Source organism: Liolophura sinensis, chromosome 1 (assembly GCF_032854445.1).
Source record: "Liolophura sinensis isolate JHLJ2023 chromosome 1, CUHK_Ljap_v2, whole genome shotgun sequence".
NCBI classification, from domain to species: domain Eukaryota; kingdom Metazoa; phylum Mollusca; class Polyplacophora; order Chitonida; family Chitonidae; genus Liolophura; species Liolophura sinensis.
The window spans coordinates 66,624,029-66,647,635 of record NC_088295.1 but is presented as its reverse complement, the minus strand read 5'-3'; the positions used below and the strand labels follow the sequence as shown (position 1 = coordinate 66,647,635).

Sequence of the window (23,607 nt, the reverse complement as noted above, 5' to 3'; positions counted from 1 at the left end):
ATGGGTGAAAAACATTTGCCCACAAGTATTGTGATATTGTTAACAGTCGTCTATGTGATTATATTTCTTACCGGTATGCTCGGCAACGTGTCTACCTGCATTGTTGTGATGAGAAACAGTTACATGCACACGGCCACGAATTATTATCTATTTAGTTTGGCTATATCTGATGTTGTGTCGCTCTTACTAGGTAAGTACACTTACATTATTTTTGTTTCCATCACTACAAAGGGCGCAGGATTCACAGATAATTTTTTTTAGCTCACAGTCCTTACGGCACAATAGGTATGAATGCTTTGACATAAACCTGAGGAATAGATCGTATGATTACACTGCTTTATGTATGAAAAATATTTGGCACGTTTCAAACATGTGTAATAGAATGATTCGCAGAAAACTTTAGGAAATAATTTTTTTCAAGCACATTAAAATAACATGACATATATACTTAATATGTCTGTTATTTAACCAGTAATTTATACCATTGCAGTAGCACGATCTTAAAATGAGTAAGGTTATCGTCGAGTAGAGTTTCATTACTGAGTGACAAATCATTTATTCATTATTAAGTCGGATGAATATAAATCAGTGATATATTCTTTCTCATGAAATGTGGCGTATTTTGAAATCAAATATCTGTTTTCTTCTTAAGTAAACGAATTTAAGTTAAGTCACACTTCACTGGCATCCAAACGTACATTGTTACATATGTATGGCTTGGTAAAATGACAACGGGCATTATATATCTTCCGACTCCACGCCTTACTCTTATACCTTCCCTGTGTGTGTTAAAGTAATAAAAAGGTTACATGCTATGCAAGTGGTAGACATTGAACCGTCCAGAATCCTATCTGTGGAAATATCATAATATATAGTTTGGTCGGAAGAGCATTTCTGATGATTTGTCAAAAATACCTAATAACTTTCTATTGAATCGTGGTGAAAAACATATTTGTTTGCTCAGGGATGAGAATTCAACAGTTTGTAAACATATTTACGGTTGCAAAACAACTCACACATACAGCATTATTGCCGTAAAGTACACCATGAGTATTTGTTTATTGTTCCAAAACATATTATATCCACATGGTCAGTGCTGTACAGTGGAGTATGAATGAATGTTATGTATAGTTTAACATATTCTATGTATGTATGCTTATTGGAGTTAGCTCCAGCAAAATACAGGTGTGCACATTTATACATAGGTTGCTTTGAATTTTTCATACATTTTTTAACTTTGTTTTCGTATCTCTTGATGGTTAGTGCCAACCCAAAAATCACAACTGGAATATTAGACGAAATGAAATTATTTTCTGCGATAAAAACCGCCCTAACTCGGTCTGTCTCTCGGGTGACCACATATTTGGTATGGATCATTCACTTACCAAAGACCTAAATACAAGATGACATCGACTAGTTTTCTGCAAAATTAACGCAAATGAAAGTTAGATCAGGTGTTTTTCGTGTATTGGCTGATAATCCATCGTAACATACTGTTAATGCCTTTTTATTTGCGTGGTACTAACTTTCGCGGATTTCCCGGCAAACACATTTCCGACAAAATAAGTGCCATCGAATATAAAACCCACGTAGGCAATTTATTAATGTGGCATGCGTTACAGTTATAAATTCGTTAACAAGCACTAAAGTTCTAATATTTTTTCAAACTAGTTAATTAGAAATACCTAGTTAGAATGTATTCCGGCTTTCACAAATCCAGCCTAATTGGTACTCCGTCTGAGTATCGCTACATTGCGACGTTGTTGTTGTTGATTTTATGCCGCCCTTAGAGACCAACAAATCGATAATTTGTACTGGGCGCGTGTACGTGATACGATACACATACGATGAGAGGGGCTGTTTTTTATCCACTGTACTTGCCTTCTAGTCAGATCACCTTTCTGACGCGCCCGATACATCGCTTGGGGGTTTCCGCACTTCAAACTTCCTTTTCATAATGATGATTTCCGAGAAATTTACTAAAATCTGTCACAGTTCTCTCAAAGTTTCACTCACACTGCTGATGCAAGAGAATTAAACAGTAGGATTTATTTATGTCCCATTTAATCTCGGAGTGAATGACACAAATATTTGCTCACACAGCATGCAACGACTTCGTCTTCAGAAGATTAAAAGCTTAGGAGGATTAACTTCCTTTGTCTGATCAAGTTATTGTATTGTATAGATTTTTTTTCACATCTTACAGGTACATTGTTACTTGAGTGCTTGAGTTGTTTTATTACTTGACGTTTCTGTATTAAAGTTTGATTTTCGTTTATCAGCTGCCCCCAAATTTTGTTAAGATCCGCGAAAGCTGATTCCCGTGAATGTGTCTTCTTACCAAATCCGCGAAAGTTTATGCCCGTGAATAAAAAGGCCTTTACAGTACCTAAAGACCCGTGTGTAAGGATACCTCCGAGCGTTTCATTTCATGGATTTATACTCAAGTTAAACCCAACCAACTGACGCAGCATATTGTAGGACGAAGACGGGTTGAACGCTTCCGGAGTGTGGCCTGTTAAGCTTCCATGTTACACCACACGAAGTTTAGCACGGGATTGTCTTTTTGTTGTGGCAACCCGTTCCATAAAATAGCATTTGTTCTGTAGGCCATCTGTAGCACTGATACACAAAAAAACGTTTGTGATAACACCACAATCAATGCATGCTGACAGATCACGATGGCGTTTACATGATAAAAAAGACCGTTTCATCACCGCTGATGTACAATGGCCGGGTATGCCTTCATAGGATTCCACGCTTGAAATTAAATCTTCATGCGGCACAAGTTGCCACATTATGAGTGTACCGATTAAAATTGTAGGCTATTTCAAAAGCAGTAATTTCGGGATTATTGATTTGCATCGACATCTTGGTAAGTTACATGTCAGGTTATAGTCTTCACAATGTTAAGGTGGCTGTTGGAATCCGCATTCATCACACTCAGCACAATTCCCAACCATTTTGGCATGCGCAATTCCCTCCGTTCTTTGAAAGTAACGTAACGTTAAAATAATACATTGACAAATTGGGTTTTAGGTAGCGGAATATCATACTTGCACCCCATTGCATAAAAATACAGAATGATACGCGGACATTACCCTGTACGCTATGGGAGATTCTCGATGTGCGCAAGGTTCTTCACCGCTGTTTAGCACGACGATGAGTGTAGTTTCCACTTGCATGTGCAATAATGTGCATTATTTTTTTATCCAGTGCTCGCCGATGAGCACACACGTAAGTACTCTCGCGTGCTGTTGCATACAACATGCAATCGTTTTGCAAAGGAAGGCCGAGCTTTTGCTGTTTAAGCTTATTCGGTAAATATGCATAACATTTGCATCACACCTCCATTTTGCTTGCTCAACACGCCTTGTACTCTAGAACGCTTCCAATAATAGCAGAAAAGGGATTTATCATTTTCTTATTAGTTCCCCACCTTTATTTAGCAAATTGTGCCACAAAGGACATTTCCAATTATCCTCAAGATTGAACGAGAGGTTTTTTGCAGTAATCAAAATGCTAAGTTAAGCTTGATTCTCTGAGCAGCAGGTGGCATGTGGTCTGATAATGACCGCCATTTGACTCTTTAATATACATTCAATTTGAAGAGTTCAATCTCAAGATGTCGGCTCTCACTTATCCCCCACCGTGTGTATGAGGACAAGACATGTTAAGTTTAGTAGAACCAATCTCGGACGACGAACAGTTAAGCCGGCAGTGAGACATACTTAGCATGGAACAAATCTAGGAGTTAGCTGCACTTCTAGGAAATTGTTATTCTGTCTCTCAGTTGATTCGACGTCCTGAAATCAATAGAGCAATGCTCTAGGTACATTCACTTTGTTTAACCCGCGACTTGTGGCTTTTTGGTCAGAACAAACCTTTTAGGTATGGTAATTCATATCATTTTGCTGAGGATACGCGCTTATTGTATTTGTGGTGTAAATCTCTAACAATGTCGTTGCAAGGTATTTATCACCAGCACAATTTGTCCAGTTTGTTAGCATATGCTGCTGTAAACCTTAGGACTTTTTTCCTTATATTATACAACATGATTTTACGTCGTACTTAAGAATACCGTGTATGTACGACAACGGCGAGAAATATTGTAAAATGTCCATCGACCAAATGAAGGTGTGTTACATGAAGTTCAGTGGAGATTACATTGTTTCAACAATATGGCATCTTCAACCATTGGAAATGATTCTCGATCAAATAACTGGGCCTTGACTTCATAATCGGTCAGCAGGGGCTTTTTCTGAAAGGGGTCGTAACCTTACACCGGTCGCAAATATCAAGGTGGCGTATGCCGTCAGTATGCGACGTCTTCGTCGTCATATGACTGAAAAATTGTTGAGTACGACGTTAAACCCCAAGCACTCACTCACTCATGGCGATTAGGCCGGCCTCCAGGGGCTCGATTAGGCGGTTTACCACAAAGTTCGTTAGACCGGTCAGGTTCTAACTTCCTCGCATGGCGTTCGGCATGAAGGGGATAGCGCCACGACTGGTTGACCCGTATCAGTATAATGGCTCGGATGGGGCGCCTTACTTGCCTTTGGTAAGTCGTCTCAGTGAAGCAGCACTAGATAAAAGAGCGGTGGAATCCGTCCTGCTGATTGTTGAAAGTCCGTAAAAGGCGTTCCAAGTCGATAATCGCAAGATCCATTTCCAAAGTAACGTTTAACAGTAACTCCCAAAGACAAAGGTATGTAAAAAATTTTACAAATAAGAAATAAAGCCGGTAACACACAAGAGAGAAGCGGTCATCAGTTTTCAATGATGCCGAGCAGACAATGAATATTCCAGGCATGAATTCCATATCAAAGTTCAAATTCTTAGTCCGTGAATGAGTTCCAGGTCAAATAACAATCAAACAAGTATCTCAGTCGCGCTTTAATTGCAACTGTTCATAAAGGCATCATGCTGATGTAATTAGCATGACTACCTTTACGGCCCCTAGCCCCAGGTTAAGCGGTATTAGATACAGTTTGAAAATGACGAGCGTTGCAGACCCTAACCGATCAGATTGTGATTCAAAAGTAACGGACGATTACGTCTTTCCCGTTAATATGTAAAGATCTCATGTTACAAGCACGACGTTAAACCCCAAGCACTCAATCAATCACTCACTCACTCACAAAGTTCGTTACCTTTCACACCATGGCATATCTAAAAGCTCTGAGAAGTTACCACAACATTTCAACACAACATTCAACGTAGTTTTCGCCAGAATTCAGCCCGTGCAGCTGGGAATATAAAGTTGAATGTTTGTTGGAATGTTGTGCAATTTTCACCGGGGTTAAATGCCAGTGGATCAAATGTCGTGATCTTCATGGAAATTTGCGGTCGACTGAACTGCTCAGGTAGCTTTAATTGTAGTTCATTAGAGATTGCTCATCTGCTGAAGCGATATGGCATACACACCACAGCAATTGTTAGTTGCCTTAGCCAGCCGAGAATAACAAGTGCCCTATCATGGGGTGTCTGTGTGTATATGTGTCATACAGGTGACAGTTCGGATGGTGTCATAAAAAATAAAAGAGGGCCCGTTTGTTCAAATGTGTCGTAAGACTAAATGCCAGTTTTAACTTTAATCCAAGTCTTCAATTTTTTACTTAGCCCCAGAATAATTGTGTAATAGTATGTTAAATATGAACTAAATCTTCCGCAGTAACATTTGGTCTCTGTACAACTGTAATCTTTTCTGGTTTGTGTTAACATTGTAAAGATGTAATATGACTTAATACCAGTATTAACTAATACAATTTTAAACAACCGGGTCCGCCGCCCTAGTGAAATATTCTTAAGTACGACGTAAAAGATTAATCATACAAATGAATAAATATGCATAATGGTCACGTAATCAGTTTACACAACTGAAAGGATACTAGCTGCAGAAACCATTTGTTGCCCATGATTCTTGGGTCATTTCTTATCATAATGACAAATGTTCTATTTGATTCTTCTCTACAATCGTTTTCTTCTTTTCCAGCCTTGCCACCAGAGCTCTATTCTATCTGGGAAGCTTACCCTTGGAGGTTCGGCGAGCCTTTCTGCATTATTAAATCTTTTGTATTGGAAATGACATCATACGCCTCAGTACTCACCATCACCGCCTTCACCATTGAACGTTACTTTGCCATTTGCCACCCGATTTTGTCTCAGAAATTTTCGGATTTATCCCGAGTGCTGAAAATAATACTGTTGATATGGGTGATAGCTTGCTTGTGTGCCCTACCGTATCCTCTACACAGCCGGCAGTTCTACTATCTGTACCATCCAAACACAAACGAACCTTTGAAGGATTCTCTTAGCTGCAGCATTCTTCCCGTGTGGTTGAAAGGCATGAGCTACATGTTCCAAGTGTCCACTTTTGTGTTCTTCGTTGCACCCATGACAATCATCACAGTCATGTACATTTTGATCGGAATGGCGCTAAGGCGTTCAGAAGTATTGACCATGAAGGACAGTAAACTGAATACTACGTCAGCCCCTGCTTCAAAGGCTAGGAGAGCAGTACTCAGAATGTTAGGTACGTATTATTGTTTTGTGAATTGAAATTGCAATTCGTTTACCACTGCTCAGCCCCAAAAAAAGAATGTTCGAAACCACACAATATTACCGAAGGTGTGTTAGGCCATAATTCGTTCTTTTTAATGACAAGACCCATTACTGGCATGTACATTAACACCATTTGAGAACTCGTAAAACGCCTTCTTTCCATTAACAAGTGGCTCAAGACTGTGCACTTTTTTGTTCCAACCTTTTCGGTGTGCAGTGCCTTGTTACAACAGAAAACTATGAGCTTTAACGACAATTTGGAGCTATTTGCGCGGCCCGCCACAGTCTGCTATTCCCATTTAACAAGATATTTGTAAAACTACACTGGTTACATCTTCAGTTTTCCACCATAATGCTGGCCGCCGTCGTATAAGTGAAATATTCTTGAGTACGGCGTGAAAGCACCAATCAAATAAATAAATAAATAAAATCTTCAGTTTTCAGTGATATTAAAAACATAAAGCTTGAAAATATTCGCTGCAAGAAAGCTAGAGCAGAAGTCTAAAACACTTAGGGTACTTTATTTGCCCACATCTTGGCAAAATGTCTAAACCACTAACTTAACCAACTGTCGTTGACTCGGTCAATATCATGTTACTGTTGTCAAGCAATTCTATAGTTTCAAAAGTTTATGTACGCACCATCATCTTGCAAGAGCCATCACTCATATTATATAGAGTACCAAATATTTAACCGATGACCGCCTCCTCAACATGGACAAGAACATGTAGTCAGAAAATTGAGCAATACACATTTTGAAACCTAACCATCTGCCCGGCGTGGAATAATCTTTATTACTATTTATAGTAAAAATTTTAAAATTGTCCCAAACTTCTGTCCATACATACACGTTCTCGGTGGTGAAGTATACAGTCCACTTCAATTTAGTATGTCTGCATATATCACAGCTGAAACGCGGAGAGTGGTTAGGAGGCTTGTGATTCAATTGCTTGGAGGCACGAGATTTGGGTTCAATCCCGGCCTTAGTCACTTTTCGTTGGTGGCGACAATAAGCGGTCAAATTGGCCATTAAGGCAATGTTCGTTGACGAACACCGCCATTCCATAAATACAGCGAGTAATATCTGTACGTCACACGAGGGAAAGTTTGTCAGTAGCGTGTCAGATGTGTGTGGTTTATCATGGGCGCTCCAGATATCTCCTTTTGTAAAACTGATCGTTAAAGTATTGCCTCAAATTCAAACATATGAATACATCAGCTAACAGAGCTCCGCTGACCAAGCCTGTGTTCAGTCTGTGTGACTATATAGCCCCATGCTGTGATGACAAGACCATCGAACCATTTTCGGAATAACTTGAAAAATATGTTTTTCGAATAAGATAGGTTACCTGTTTCCTATCAAAATAACTTGCCTTGGACTTGGAACTCAGTTATTTTGGAAACAAAGTTTCTCTTACGAAATCCATATGTAGCTAGACATGATATGTAGCTAGACATGATATGTAGCTGTACTTGGCATGATATAAAAAGCCTGTCAGGTAATAGATAAATTATCACTGTAGGTGTTTATATCCTGGGATTAATACTGGAGCCGTGTAACGTAATTTTCTCGGAGGGACGTGCTTTATTCCTGTTTTGATCGATTTGCTTTCCTGTATTCTAAGAGCAGTATCGTTTCCTGCATTGAAATGCTTATTCGTTGTTTTGAACCTGTTCATGGTCCCAAGAAACTTTCTAATTTTATTTATTGTGTTTTGAGGCCTGAGACGTGTCAAATTCCGAAGAAATGAATGCCAGAGTGTGTCTGTTAAAACATCACTTTAAAAGTAAATGTTGTTTGGTTACATTCGCCAAACATAGCCTTTGGCTTCGTGCATGAGTGTGCTGCAAACACATCTATGTAAGCCTAACTAATTAAAAGAAATGTTTTGAGGATAAACTTCGTGTCCTGGAACAATTTATCATTCGAATTTATTTGTTGGACTGTTTGCGCAGACAGTGTATTATAGAGGCCCCTCCAGCTATGGAATTGCATCATTAACATGGAAATAATTGTATGATGGAATAATGTTTGACCGGTACCCTCCGACATCAAAGCCTCCAAAAGATGATGATCCGCTGATCAATTAGCTTAGTTAACTGACACAACCTGTGTAGAACACATGCGTGTGATAAGGTGCAGCCCGCTGGCAAAGTTAGTAATAATCAACAATGATTTACGCATTGACCCTGCGTAATGGGTTACGGCTGGAGTAATGCATACCGTGGGTGTTTCGTGCGAAGGCACTCAGAACATTGAACCTGTCTATGTGAGTTGTGTCCTGCAATGCCGTACACGTGTAAATATTCGACTGGTGAAAGAATGTTGCTTGTGAATCATCCAGAACGCCAAGTGAAGACAGCGCTTGAAATCTTGTAAGGAAAAACGCAGCGGTAAAATTGCAACTACTGTCATGTTGCCGTTCGCATTGGACGGATTCGTGTACATTGGAGGAATCTGTTTATTTTTATCATTTTATAGCGTCTTTTGCCTTTTTCATGGTTCACTATAACGCAATAACATCTAAATATTGTAACTACATTCACAGCGGTTCTTGTACAAATGGCTTTGAACGCATAATTTCTTGAACCAACAGGGATTTATTCCTGTTTTTCCATTGCTCTCATTCGCAGTTTTCCAACGTTGGATGGTATGATGGTCTACGATATGAGGAATCGATAATTTGGTCATAACGCATTGCCATTATATCGCGATTATATCGCGATGTGATTGTTTAGAGATAGCGAGAGCTAGTGTGATATCGCAATGTGATTGTTTAGAGATGGCGAGACGTAGTGTGTTAACGCCATGTGATTGTTTAGAGATAGCGAGATGTAGCGTAATATCGCCAAGTTAATTACAAATACCTTTAGCCTTTTCTAAACACATAGTCTCTTATCTTATAGACTGGTCTTTTATCATCTTAAACAATATTCATGAGTATTAAAGTCTACTAATTTTGAAGAAAATTATCAAGCCCATTGTGGGACATCATAGTCTCCACTATCTAGCCATTCATGAGTCCATCCTATAAACGTTTGATTGCTTTCATGTATTCTGATTAAACACAGTCGATCTGACATTTATGCTTTTTGTATTACAAAATAAACTTATGAGAATATATAGACCATTATAGTCATTGTTGTTACATGGTGATCGTAAACAGTTTCTTATTAATACGTCTACCCTGGATATTGCATCTTCCAATAAAAATATTGGTTGATTATCTTTTATACAACCCAGAACTTTGAATACGGGGAAATTTCCACGTCGGGCGAGCAATTTACGGCTTGACTTATTATGTTAAGTCGTTCTTTTTTGGTAATTCCAATAATTGCGTTTCCCTTATTTCGATATGGCTCAAATAAGCGCGTGGTTCCTGGGCATTCTAAACCCACGGGCATAGCCACAATACAGCTATAGGCCTACATCTATAGGTCCTTGTTATACAAAAGGCCATACATTGGTTGTTTTTTTGTGTTAATTTTGTAGTAAATGGAAAATAATCTAGCCTAAAATAAGTGTTAGTTATTTTTACGAGCGCTTACCAAGCATGCATCAGCAGAGATATTCCTTCATAAATACACTTTATTACTTGTACAAAGCTTGATTTTCTTATACTATCTGTTTCCAAGCTATCCTGACCTTGTGTATAACGGAAAAAATGTTTCAACAGTTCAGACAATGACGAATGTGTTGGATAGAATACGCAAATTAGATTATTCATTACCACAGTTCTGTCAAATTGAGCTCGAGAGATCTGAGGCGGGGCCCTTTGGTTGCTAATGAGTCTGCCGGTGAATTAGCTGTTACATGACAATCAGGTAACAGTTTAGAGAAAGTGAGAACTGTGCGTGTCTATCTCCCGCATCGGAAACAACCTTTGATACACCTGTTGTGTTAATGAATATTACAAGGACTTTGACAAGTTTCGCCCCAGGACGGCCGATTACTCACAGTTAGTGCTGCCCGTCAGGTGATTGGGATATCTGTGAGTTGAAGACGAGGTAATTGCCTGTCCACTTGATGTGGTCGCCTTAGATCAGCAATTTCCAGTAAGCCAATATAACACTTATAATGAAGGCAATACGCTGGCTAAGCACTCACTCTTGTCATTGGCCAAATCTAGACGTTTCTCGCGAGTAGGCGCCTTTAACGGGCGTTCACATGATTAACGACTAGACTGCCCACAGTGGCGCAGTGGACAAGTACCGGATCAGAGTCAGGCTCGGAAAGAAGAAAAAATGGTCAAAAATAAGACAGTGTTACTTAAGTCTCTTACTACCTAATAACCCATGAAGCACTGACAACTCCGAACTGACGTAGGAACACCTACACAACGATCCATAAAACACTGAAAGTTGCTTAAACGGCTACTTTTTTTTTTTCCTTTTGACCATGAATTAAAAACCGCATTTCGCAGAATTCGGCAAATTCCAAAGTCAGTCTGTGAGTCGTGCTAAGTGCAATTCCACGTACCGGCACATAACTGGAGAATGGATTTTTGGCGAGTGTTTAATAATGATCACGATTAATCTTAGCAAAAACCTCAGATCTGAACTGCAAATGAACGTTAAGCTATCTTCTGTGAATTTTATTTCTGATGACCCCACATGGAAACAAATTAGGTGGATTTGTACTAACGTAAGTTTATAACAGTGTAACACGTTGACTGAATATTCTATATCTAAAATGTGTAAGCGCATGCTTTATGCAAAATTGAAACATGTCAATATATAATAAGCAAATAGATATAACGATACAAACAGAGCGTCATTACTTGCACAGTCGTCCCTGCATGTATTCCGCATTGCTAACGGTTTACAAACTTGGCAATCATTTAAACGCTTGAAGACAAATGATAAATTGATCCAGACAAGCGCATGTATTAACGTATAGAACCCTTACCATCAGTTTGCACTGCTGCGGGACTAGAGTACTTGTTCTTCGGTGATAGAGTCAGGCAGCCATCACTAACACCCATTTTTCAACAAGGCACTGACCTAGCACGCTCAGCCATTGATTTATGGTTATTGTAAAATCGTATCGGCTTGAAACTTAAACTTTCCACGTAAATTCCCTTTGCCACTTTCGTCCAGTGTCATTCTCACCTTTACCAATTTAAGTTCACCAACAAAATAAGAACAGAAGAATCTGTTCCCTCTTCTGCTGCCTGCAAATGGAATTTCGTACCACTGAAATAGAATAAGGAAAAAAAGCGTCGGAAAAAGAAGGACACTACCGCTAATGCGATGAATTCTCGTTTTAGGGGCCGACATGCTGCTTTATTAGTTTGTCGCAGGCGCATGGCACATTTTGGAAAGGTGTCCGTATCCATCATTACATCTCTGTCGTCTGTATTGATTAGCCAAATCACAGACATGCGCAGTGCAAAAAGTCTGGTCAGATCTCTCTTGTGGAGGAAGTAGCAAGACATGGGGGTCAAGGGGCCCGAGAGTGTAAATATCAAGAAAGTTTAACATCATGCCTGATTGTGTTTATATTTATAGTTGCAATAAATGCTCAACTTAGTACTGTGCTACTAGCATATGATACTACGGTATATTCTTTACATATAAATCACCTGGGCAGCCTTCAAACACGCCATGATATGGTCATGTGATGAGAACAGCCCTTAGACGACTGATCTAGTGAGTTCTGATGACCAATGGAGTAACGCGTTCGATTCCGCCGTGAGTTATGACGCATGTGTGTTGCCTGGCCAGGTGCACTGGTTACCTGCGAGCACAGTACGCTTTTACTATTATCACATAACCGTAGTACTCTTGAGTGTGGTCAAAATATCTGTATATTTATTAAACTAAATTAAATATAAAAAAAATTACATAAAATCTGACTTCCTCTTTAGGGACTTTTAATGTGTTACATGTACATAGAAATACGATATGGCCATCATTATTATTTTTCAATGGTAATTCATATCGACGTCCGTAAACTTCAACGTATACTCCGCAGTTTCTCCGAGCACAGTTCACAGTGCATTATCTTAAGGGAGTGTCTATGTAAGTGCACTGGCACTAAATGCATTGGCACCAGCCATATTTTGGTTACATTTCAAGGGTTGTCATGTTGGCGGCATTGTTTGTTAAGGCTGGGATTAAATGGATTAAGGAGAATCCACTAAAGGACTGTTTGTGTTACGCAAAGATTTAATCAGTTCCGTGAAACAAAACGGGCCTTGCATTACACACTTGAATGTAACTGTAGCTGATCGCCCTACTATTTTACATGTCTCACTGTCCATATTTTTAGAGATAACAAATTATGGCTGATGAATGTAATTTTGGTCTCACCTCTTATTTGGTGGATGCGATATGTAAAACGAACGAGTCTTTGCTATGGTTTCATTCCAATTATAAACAAGATTTTGTAATCGAAAACAGAAAAGAGTGATGGACACTGAAGCAAATAATTTATAACTGGGTAATCACATGGAATTCCTTGATTCACTTGTATCAATAACTGTCGTGGAAAATTAAGTTTAAAAAGGATCTTGGCCTCAAACTAATATGGATTTGTGTGACACGTTCTCTTCTTTTCCTTGTAATGCGAATCAAACACAATACACAACACAATTAGACACTGATGAGAACAAGAAGAAAAATACGTGTATAATGCTAGAAAAGTGCTACAATGCAGGCATAAAAATCGTTTTCATAAATTTACATTTTGCCAGGAGATTCTGTCATTGAGTCGCCAATCTCAGGTCAAGAACTTTTGAGCCTTTTTACAGGTATTATCTGGCACCAGTTAAACACAACAGCCTACGCGTTTCCTCTGATTTCTTAAACTTAAATATTACTTTCACGCTGTACTACTTTCAAATTAACGAAAAACTTAGAAAGAGGCTATTTTGATTTAAATAACAAAAGCGATTTCTCAAAATTTTTTGTAAATAATTACACATGTGAAATGCTTTTCTTCCACGGCCCCACTGATGATGCATCTAAACAAGGGTAGTTTAGTTGGGTTTATGCAGCCAACAGTTTATCTTTACAGCGCATGCGTGTTAGAAACATGTGGTTTCTGCAGACGTGGATCCCCTTAATGATAATTCATTTTATTATCAAGCGGTTGATTGTTAACTTTACTTTGGCAATGTCTGGTATACCGAGTTAAATGTAACATAAACTGTCGGCTAAAAGAAACATTACAAATTTACAAAAAAGCTTTTTAAACCAGCCTTTTCAGCAAATTAATACCTAATTATTGTAGGAAAACATTGTACAAAGCATATTCCCATATGCAACAAGCGTTATATACGCCCACACGAATTTGTTTTGAGACAACGAAGAAAGTTGAAAAATCACGTGACCCATGGATGGCTGCTACTGCACATGTAAATAAGTGTGTAAAAACGTTACACATAGTGTGCTGGACTTGCACACTGACTAAAAACCACCAAAGTAATGCCTGGATTGACTCCAGAACAACGCGGGAAGGCCTTGGGTATGACATTCATTGCTGGGACCTTTGGCTGCTGTCGTGTAACGGTCAAACTTGATGCAACGTTACACACAGACAGTGCAGACATCAGACAGGCCAAGAACAGGCAGGCCTAGGGTAACTACGCCTAGAGAAGACGGATACCTGCGCACCTTACACCTGAGGATGCGCTTCCTGACAGTGACGGCATCGTCAATCAATGCCTTAGGACACAGGGTCAGTCGGCAGACCGTGTCCAGGAGACTCATGGCTCACGGAATTAGGGCCTATCGACCATTCAGTGGGCCATTGTTGACAGACGAACATCGTCGAAAAGGTTGCGATAGGCTCGAATTGTACGCCGTTGGCAGCGACGTGATTGGCAAAGTGTTGTTTTCACGGATGAAAGCCGCTTCTGCCTGTTCTGAGCCGATGGCAGACAGCGAGTTTACCGTCGAAGAGGCAAACGAACGGCTGCATCTTGCGTCCAGGAGGTGGCGGCAGTTCTCTTGTTCACTAGGAAAGCGATTTGAGGGCTGCTTTGTCCGTTCTTACTCAAGACTTTCAATATCTCAAGTCATTGATCTTTTCAATATATTAATCTTCAGTCATCCTGTTTTTTGCTTTGGCAAAAGAAATTAATTTGAACTTTTCTTTTGGCCGTCAGTTTAGTACATGGGGTACGTAATATTCACAGTGTACTGTATTTAGTACAAATTTCATCTCCACGTAATATAGAGACAAACAGACATACAGACAAAACTTATCAAAGAGTCTAGGTTTTTATGTAACTTTGAGGTTTACGTCGTGCATAACAAATTTTCAGTCATATGAGGACGTTCATATGAGGGGGGCATCGATGTGTGTGCGTAAACTGTCTTCTTTAGACAGGGCAAGTCCATGTGGCCAATGTGCTCCTGCCACGGAAGTATCATATCGAAGACACCAGATATAACACCCCACCGAGTCACATTATATTGACACCGGGTTAAATTGTCGTGTTTCCTTGCTCCAATCTCTCAGTGCTGAGCCAAGCGAGGCAGCGGCAACAACAACAGATAGTCTAGGGTTTGCAATGGGTACAATAAGATTTCCTGTTAGAAATTACTCCAAACGACATACATATTCCTCCAAGCATTTGGATAAGCATACAGTAATACCTATACACACATACCGCATAAATCTTCCATTACATTACTCACGTACAAATTACAATACATGAAAATATTTATTACAAAAAGCGGGGATTTATTGACCTATGGTTCAAATTTTACAGTGATATAACGTACATTACACAGAAATTGTACTGCATTACAGGTGAATGTTTCATTACTGGTGTATCATTTTATCGCACGGTGTAACAAACGCCATCACTTCCATTGCCATGACAATGTGGTGTACAATATTTGATTGTAGCTGTGATATCTGCCATATATCATTAATGCACTCACGATGGACCTGTGCCAATCTCCTTTCAGTTGCCGTAGTGGTGGCCTTCTTTCTGTGCTGGGCGCCGTTCCATACCCAACGGTTGATGACGGTGTATGTACAACCTCAAGACTGGACCGAACAATTGCTCAACATCCAAACTCATATATTCTACTTGTCAGGTAAGGAACTAAAGACTGCTCTTGGCTGACTTGATTTTCCTGTGCAATTCGAGGTCAATCTTTTAGTCCCATGGTCGGCTTTTCTCACCAATGTAATGGGTTGTTTGTTCTCGAGGTGGCAGATACATCGTCGCTGTCAATCGCAGTTTCCAAGCCAAGAATCTAGTTTTCTCACCGGCGGTGAGGCCTGATTGTCCAGTATCAGTGGATCGAGAAACACCTCTGTTACTGTCAACATTTGATGGAACGCCCCATGTATCAGCGTGGAATTCATTCATTCTCATCCTGAAGACATCGAATATATTAGTCTGTTACACAATGATTCCCGCCGAGACATGCGTGTACGATATGGGAAATGCAGATGACAACCTGTCATATTAAGAAATGCACAAATGTACACAATGGTGAATGTCAGTTACTGCAGGTGGCAGTTTGAATTCAGCTTGCTACCAAGTAATACTCTACCACAAAGTTCTAATGAAGGTGACAGTAATCATTCTGCGTGGTCACTCGAGCTCACCAAATGATAATCACGTGCAGCTTATCGAATTATCTCAAATTCCAAGGCCATGGAATTATTTATTGTTTCACCAGGGAAAGATTAACGCGCTATTTATAGCTTGCCGATCTTCTTATCTGGTTAGACTGGACTAAATATATGGCCTTAGAACTCTATTAAACACTGCACTACATCAATGACTTAGTAAACCCGCCGGACATGATCTCACCGAGCCAATTTTTTAAATTAAATGCAGGTCTTTTGAAAGCGTTTACGTGTGCGTGCAGTAATACCTACTGCTTAACCCATAAGCATATCCCAAAGCACATCCTTATTAATGATGATAACAGGAACGGTGATACCTTTAGGTAGGCTTATTATGCTTGAATCCCTGGATGTAAAATATTTAAACATTTAGTACGTTGACTGATAGGCACACCAGTCGGTTATATCCCTTTAGGCGTTTAGCGCGTGTTCACGCAAATAACTTTAGTTATATGCGAAGATCTGCATTAGCGTTTGGATGGTATACTCTGGTGTAACAGGATGTGATTCAGAGATCAATAGTTTCTCTTAACCATCGCAGTAAACAGATAATATTTACCATAAATCGCCATGGAGCTGGGCTTTTCACAGGTCTAGTCCCAAGTTTATCCCTTCAATTTTAAAATTGGTCGTGTCGTATCGCTTTAAGGTTAAGGCACTGCTAACTATTAAATTCCTGTCAGCGAACCAAAGGCCTCTGAAATCAAGATGCCATACCGATGTCGTTGACCTATTCATGCAGACGACAGGAACGGTATAAATCGATAATGCATTTGAACTGCGGAACGAACTGTCATCTGCATAGGGGGGGGGGGGGGGGGAGTTACATCAGCATTCCTAAATACAACGAGTATGGCCAACAAAATGCCTGCTCGTAACGATTAACTATATCCATGTGAGATGTATATGAAAACTGAAGGCTGAAGAACCACCCTTATACCGATTTGAACTGGTCAGTAGAATACGTCCCTGTGGTTTACAATCAACTTGCCCCTTTGTGAAGATACTTGTCGTCTAATCGCTAGCACCCACGCGGTCTTGCTGCAGTCTTGGCCTCGGCCAGGATATCTTCAAAATCCCACTGCTTCCATTGTTCTCGTGACCTTGCTGACAATAAGTAATCTCCATCGCCCCTGGTGTCGTTCAGTTCGTTTTACATTAAGTTTATGGATGTGCTTAGCATAAGCTGGGCATACACTGGTGCTTAAGGTGACACATGCGCAATTCAGGCAAATGGGTCCAAGATTTGCTTCCGAACTAAAGAGTGAAGGAACACCGATTGGATAATACTGCCATACGGACATTTTAGGTTGTTGGTGCGCTATAAATTGCTGCACTGTTAGTTTGCACCTAGTCAAAATATATCAGAATTTTGTTTGTTTGGATAGAACTAAACACTTTTTTGCCAGTATTACTTCCTACCCCACTAGAGGTTACAATGATAACAAAATGCTATGACTTAACTTGCAGCAACCACAACTCCAAAAAATAGTGGTTATGCTGGGTTGATTTTTGATATGTTGTGGAGAAAAGTGCAGGTTACACGTGGGTATGTTATTGTACCACGCGAACGTTAGGACATATATATTTTTGAGGTTGAAGTTGAAAAAATTACTACATAAACAGTAAGGAAAATCAATGCACTCATGTAACCTTAAAGACCCTCTGGACTCCACGAGACTGTAGCTTCGGCTCCTAAGCGCCCGTGTATGCGAAATAACAACTCGACTCAAATAAAGTTGCTCTCCTTTCTTTACATGTATCCCCGCTATGCTTAAAACCGTATTGCGATCAACGACTTGGGCCAACTCCGTAAGACCAGTTGATTTGAGTATTGAGTTACATGTAGCTCTCGTTTATGCCGAGCTTTATGTCAAACGGAAACACTTTGAGCTCGCTCTCTGCATTGCAGCTGCACGGGAGGGTTTGCCACTTACTCGCCAAAGGAAGATGGCTTACTCTGTGCGCTCCGATTTCCCTCCAGGAAACTAGCCCTTCAATTAATATAGCAATATTGTGATCGCAATTATGATAATGCCACTAGCAGTGCTATGGTCAGAAACTATCTATTCATGAAGTATCTGTTTTAAATTTTTTTTCTTGCGAATGGCGAATAAATGTCATTCAGATAAACAAATTAGCATTTCATTTTCATTTCATTTCGTTAAGCAACATGCAAATAAATAAATTACTATATAAGTATGTTAATATAAACCCAAAAATTCTAAGCGGAAATAAGTTAACATAAACAAATGAATCATATAAAAGACTTTACTTTGAATTGTTTGACTTTAAAGGAGAAAAAATGTACTTTTGTGGAAAATTAAACGATTAAAATAAAAGCAATGTCTATACTTCGTGTTTTAAGGTCAACGCTAAAAGCAAAGTAGGCATGACTAAACTTCTGGTATGAGGAAATAGTGCGTCTAAGCTTTTGTCGGTGGGTTGTAATCATTTCACCGGAACTCTCTAATGTGTAGAGAGTATAAAAGCAGTTGGACTCAAACAGTCACAGGAAACAAGGGTTTTTTTAATTGTCGATGGGAAGATTGGCAGTTGGTTTAGCATCGCCGGCCTGAAGTACCACATCGGCTAAAATACGATTATTTTACGAGACGAGACACGATTATTAAAAAAGCGTAGTAATCGATTGTGACTTTATTGTCGCTCTTAGGGTGGCTGGGTTGATGGCTATTAAATAAAAAAGAACTGTTATATTTGCTTTATAAGTACATGTAGGCGAAAGTGCGTGGAGGCGAAAGTTAACTGGGATGGTAAAATGGCAAGCGGTTTCCTGTGAAATTGGCATTGCCAGTAACTTTAAAGTAAACCACCCCAGAAGAAAGTGTCATGGATGCATTTTACCCATAAGAAATAAATGTATAAAAATGTTAAAAAAGCAATAATTTAAGATACTGTACCAAATATGGAATGTGGTGTTCAAAATGATTTAGAGTACTGTAGGGCACATAGACCCGTAGAATGTTGGCAATTTCACTCATTGATGGTTATAGTAATTTCATTTACACCGACCATGACAGAGGGTTTAATTAAGATACATTCGATTTGCACCCTGCCTCGTGCAAGAAAATGTCCCTATGGAATTTGGTACTAAAAGGGCATAGGGCTCTCGTGGAAAGTTAGTTATAAATTGACTTCCAAGTGCTTTTAACAAAAATTACGGCTTTCTAAGAAACCCTTCCTTTTCAAGGCCACCGTAGTATAGAATAACAGGCAATAGTCGAAATGTAAATAATTGTTAAATACCAAAATTACACTACTTTAGACATAGTTTACTGTTCGAAGGGTAATATCGCTTATTTCAAGTATGTTATGGCCTCCTGCAATTTGTGAAGACCCCGTGTTAGGCCAAAATCCGGTCAGTGGTGAAAAGATTAGGCTTAAAACCACATTTAGAGATAGGTAAATAGCCCAATGCTCCAGCGAATACTCGCCTAGTATTAAGTACAGATTGACACTTAAATTGTTGTGTGACACTTAAAAACGCATTATCATATATTATCATTACCTACCGAAAGGAATGGTGTAGGTTAAACGTGATTCTTAACGCTCTATTTCACGGACCAGGTCTCCAGTGACGTGTCTCCTTAATGTGTAGCTCAAAGTAGTCTTAAATACCCCCTCGTAGATCACTCATCTAGTTACCTTGCTTTGGAGAGCGGCTTCAATCGGTTCACACCGGAAATACTAAACTGCTCCCGCATCTGTGCCCTGGTTATCTAATTGAGATCAGCTTGTTACTGGTCAATTAGAATGGCAGTAAAAGCAGGAGTTGAGGATAGCTAGAGGGTTATTTTAGAGCAGGTTCTGTGCCCTGGTTCTGCTCAACCACCCCATCAGTGTCAGATCGCCGGGATAACGTCTCTCGTTAAACCACACTTAATCAACGAGAATATTGTCACGTTATTTTTATGAATACAGAGTAAATTACTGGAGACTGCACCGAATAAGTTTATTCATCCTATAACAAAGTTAAGGGGGATGGGGAAGGGGATATAATTTAATCACTGTGTCTGTCCGTCTGTCTGTCTGTTGACAAGATTTTGTCCACGCATCTTTTCATAAAATACCACACCGATATTACACTTCCCCAAGACGCATGCATTTTTTTTATGCCGTTCACATTAGTATTTACCTTCTGTAGTTACTTCTATTGGAGTTCACATGCCTGTGCGATTAGATATGTAAATAGTTGCTATTTAAGCATTTACTTGAACAGTTGAAATAAAGCCAGAAAGCCCGAGATTAACACTTAACACATTTTCGCCGTTGTCCTAGGTTTAATCTCTATCCTGTAGTCTTCCATTTTTTACTCCTTTGAGAATTAATATGTGACGAACTTATACAAGACTAAACGTTATGCAACGTTAGAGTTTAAGAATGAATGTTCGTTCTTGAAAATCAATTTTAGCAGGGTAATTATTACATTACACTTGCCTCTAAAACAACCAGTGTTTCAAAGCTCACTGTTACTGGTAACATATTTTTATACCACCATTGTAATGCACTTGCAAATGTTCAGGGAGACCTATACTTGCCTTTGTGTCCTTGTCTAAAGTCCAAGTCGTAATATACCATGCAACAACAGCCAGCATTTTGTGGGATTTTCCGTCTACTATGATTCTAAACGTCTGGGCCCAAAGAATTACAACTGTTCCCCATGAAATCATTTTAAAACGTTTTCTCTGTCTTGACCTTTCTAATATCTCTTTGTTTTTCTTCGTGTCCTTTTTTTCAGGTGTGTTGTATTTCTTCAGCTCTACAGTAAATCCTATTCTCTACAACTTGATGTCCAGGAAATACCGACATGCCTTCAAGAGGACTCTATGTAGATGCTGTTTTGGCTCTAACCAATTGGGAGACATTAACTTTTTCAAAACCAGATTTTCTACGGAGAGATCAACGACGGCTTATACGAGCTTACGAACCTCGTCCAAAGAAAGATTAAAGATATCCTCTCCTGACGGCGACAAAGCTGCGGTGTCAAAGCTTTAGACCAACCTGACGTCTTTAAATAACACATTGTGCCATGTCTCGGGGTAGTTAAACTAGGAATTCCCCAGACAAAGAAAAACAAGTTGAATTTCAACTTAATGGAGTTCGGTGTTTTTCCGACAGGCTATTTCGTTCTCATTCAATTCGTTAAAAATACGCACGGTTAAAAATCATGTTTTTCAAAAGCATTCATATTGATTTCGGCTTTTTTGACAATGCTTTCTTTCCATGTGTCCCATTTCGCTTGCATAGGCCTATTTTTGAAAAATAGGATTGGCACTGAAAATAGCGAAATCGTTCAAAGGCAGGCAACTTTAGAAATGTAGTGTTTGACTTTGTTGTTCAATAACAATAATATTTGGAGCAGTTATTTGCTTGTTGTACTGACCATTGAAATATACCGTGGGAACTATGAACCATTGTGAACGTTTTCACCATATTTCATTCTACGCCCTTTTCGAGTTTAGCAGATGTGATGTTTTGTTGCTTTCTTAAAGCTACACTGTAATGTGGATTAAAGAAATAGTATAAATCGTCTTTTGTCCAATCATTGAGTGACTCTGAATCTGAGGCTTCTTAGGTAAGATGTCTGCCTACTAAATGCACACTGATGTATATTAAATGAAAGAAAAGGACAGAGATAAACTACTTCAGGTGTTGGCGAGTTAACTAACACATCAAATGACCATCGCCATGGTTTTGTGTTAAACTGATTCTAACTTAACATGCATGTACTGTACATTTTTAATTAAAATCAACTGAATGACCACTAACACATAGATGCAAATCGTATTACATAAACTGGCGATTATTTTTGGTGAAATTGGAAAAATGCTTTGATTGTGCTCGAAATTGTTAATAGGATATGTGAATCGACATATAGTCGTATTATTAAGAAACTGCTGATTTCAAATTTGTGCATTCTTTCAGGGGTCTCCATTTTTCGCAGGGGCCTCCGTGGCCGAGGAGGTTACCACACCAGCGCGGCGCAATGACCCAGGAATCTTCCATCAATGCAGTCGCTGTGCTGGTTTCCTCTCCATCTGCAACCTGCAGATGGTCGTGGGTTTCCATCGGACTATGCCCGGTTTCCTCACATGAGTTTAAATTCATTGGAGTTCATTTGAAAATAATTTATATCATCCACACGGTGTAAATGGCATACATCTTCTTTGTATTACATTCTGTTCATTACACAAGTCAGGAAAATATGCATGATGTTATCATTATCTGATATACGCACGCTTTCTTTTTGGTGAGGTGGCGGAAGGATATTGCACACTGCATTACCTCAGGAAGTAGAGGTGAATGTGAATAATTTTAGGCATAGAGGAAAAAAAAATCGAATCTGAAATTCCACTGTTAAAGAAATCGACAACGGAGAACGAGCATGTTACTTTTATCCATTGATTGGCTGGTTTACAAAATCGCAGTATCGATTATATATATCTTGGATCGCCGGATGCTCGTGAATAATACACTGCACCTTATAGGAAAGCATTCATTAGGAATTCCTTGTGTTCTGAAGCATACCGGAAACGAAGGAAACGAAGACACGCCACTGGTTGTTTATCTATACAGAATTGTCACTGATATACCCTGGTAATACGTACTCTTCTTTCTTAGAGCATTACTTACACATTCAAAAGACGGATGCATATAATCTCGAAAATGCTTTAAAGCCACACTGACTATCTAGTCTTTACGTAAACATTTGTATCTTATTCAACCGGATGAATAAATAATGAATTTCAATGTCCTCCCTGGCATGTCCATGTATGACATGCAATTCGGTTCTTTATTTGCTTGTTTCCTTGGGTTTAACGACGCCTTCCTCATTAAATGCACTTGAGCCATACGTGGGCGATGTCTCTTTGTTTCTTTGCTTGTTCCCTTGGGTTTGAACGACCCTTTAAACTCTACATGTACTTGTATTATATATGGACGGTGACTCCAGTCCCAATGCCCGCATGTTTATAGTGGTGCCCCAGAGAAACGATATGCTAAAGACAGCAGATGTTGCGACAGCCCAGTCGCTGCATATTGACGTCATACCACCCAGGGTGTAGGCCTGGGATTCAACATGTATGCTAGCTTTGTACGTATAAAATTACGCTGCAGGGCAAGCTGTAAGAAGTACGGCGAGAAGTAACGTTGAGTGTATTTATATGTTTTACATTTAATATCTTACACTTTTGAATCAATACATTTGCAATCAATTGACGCGGCTTCAATACGAGGTTAAAGTGCCAGGTAAAAGTAGCTACCGTTAATATTAACCTTTTGGGAATTTTTTTATAAGTAACATTGAAAAAAAAACGTCAAATTCTTAGCGCTTCGTCTTGAAATACATATCTCATGAAAATTCATGTGCAAATTTTTCCAATACTTATTTTCCCTTGACAGCCTTGACAATACATCCT

General features: G+C 39.3%; 1 protein-coding gene across 1 annotated transcript; it reads left to right on the top strand.

The window, feature by feature from the left end:
* On the top strand, positions 1-21,504 carry LOC135461712 (pyrokinin-1 receptor-like). The gene is made up of 4 exons (XM_064738913.1): positions 1-190; positions 5,999-6,538; positions 15,493-15,624; positions 20,928-21,504. The coding sequence occupies exons 1-4, from the start codon at positions 1-3 to the stop codon at positions 21,182-21,184; spliced, it is 1,119 nt and encodes a 372-aa protein (XP_064594983.1). The 3' UTR covers positions 21,185-21,504.
* Positions 21,505-23,607: the final 2,103 nt, after the last annotated feature.

What these genes read in the sequence shown, in the direction of transcription:
- LOC135461712 (XM_064738913.1), top strand. Translation starts at nt 1, where the DNA reads ATGGGTGAAAAACATTTGCCCACAAGTATTGTGATATTGTTAACAGTC. An exon ending in TGTTGTGTCGCTCTTACTAG is followed by an intron (nt 191 to 5,998) that starts GTAAGTACACTT and finishes CTTCTTTTCCAG; the next exon opens with CCTTGCCACCAGAGCTCTAT. An exon ending in AGCAGTACTCAGAATGTTAG is followed by an intron (nt 6,539 to 15,492) that starts GTACGTATTATT and finishes ATCTCCTTTCAG; the next exon opens with TTGCCGTAGTGGTGGCCTTC.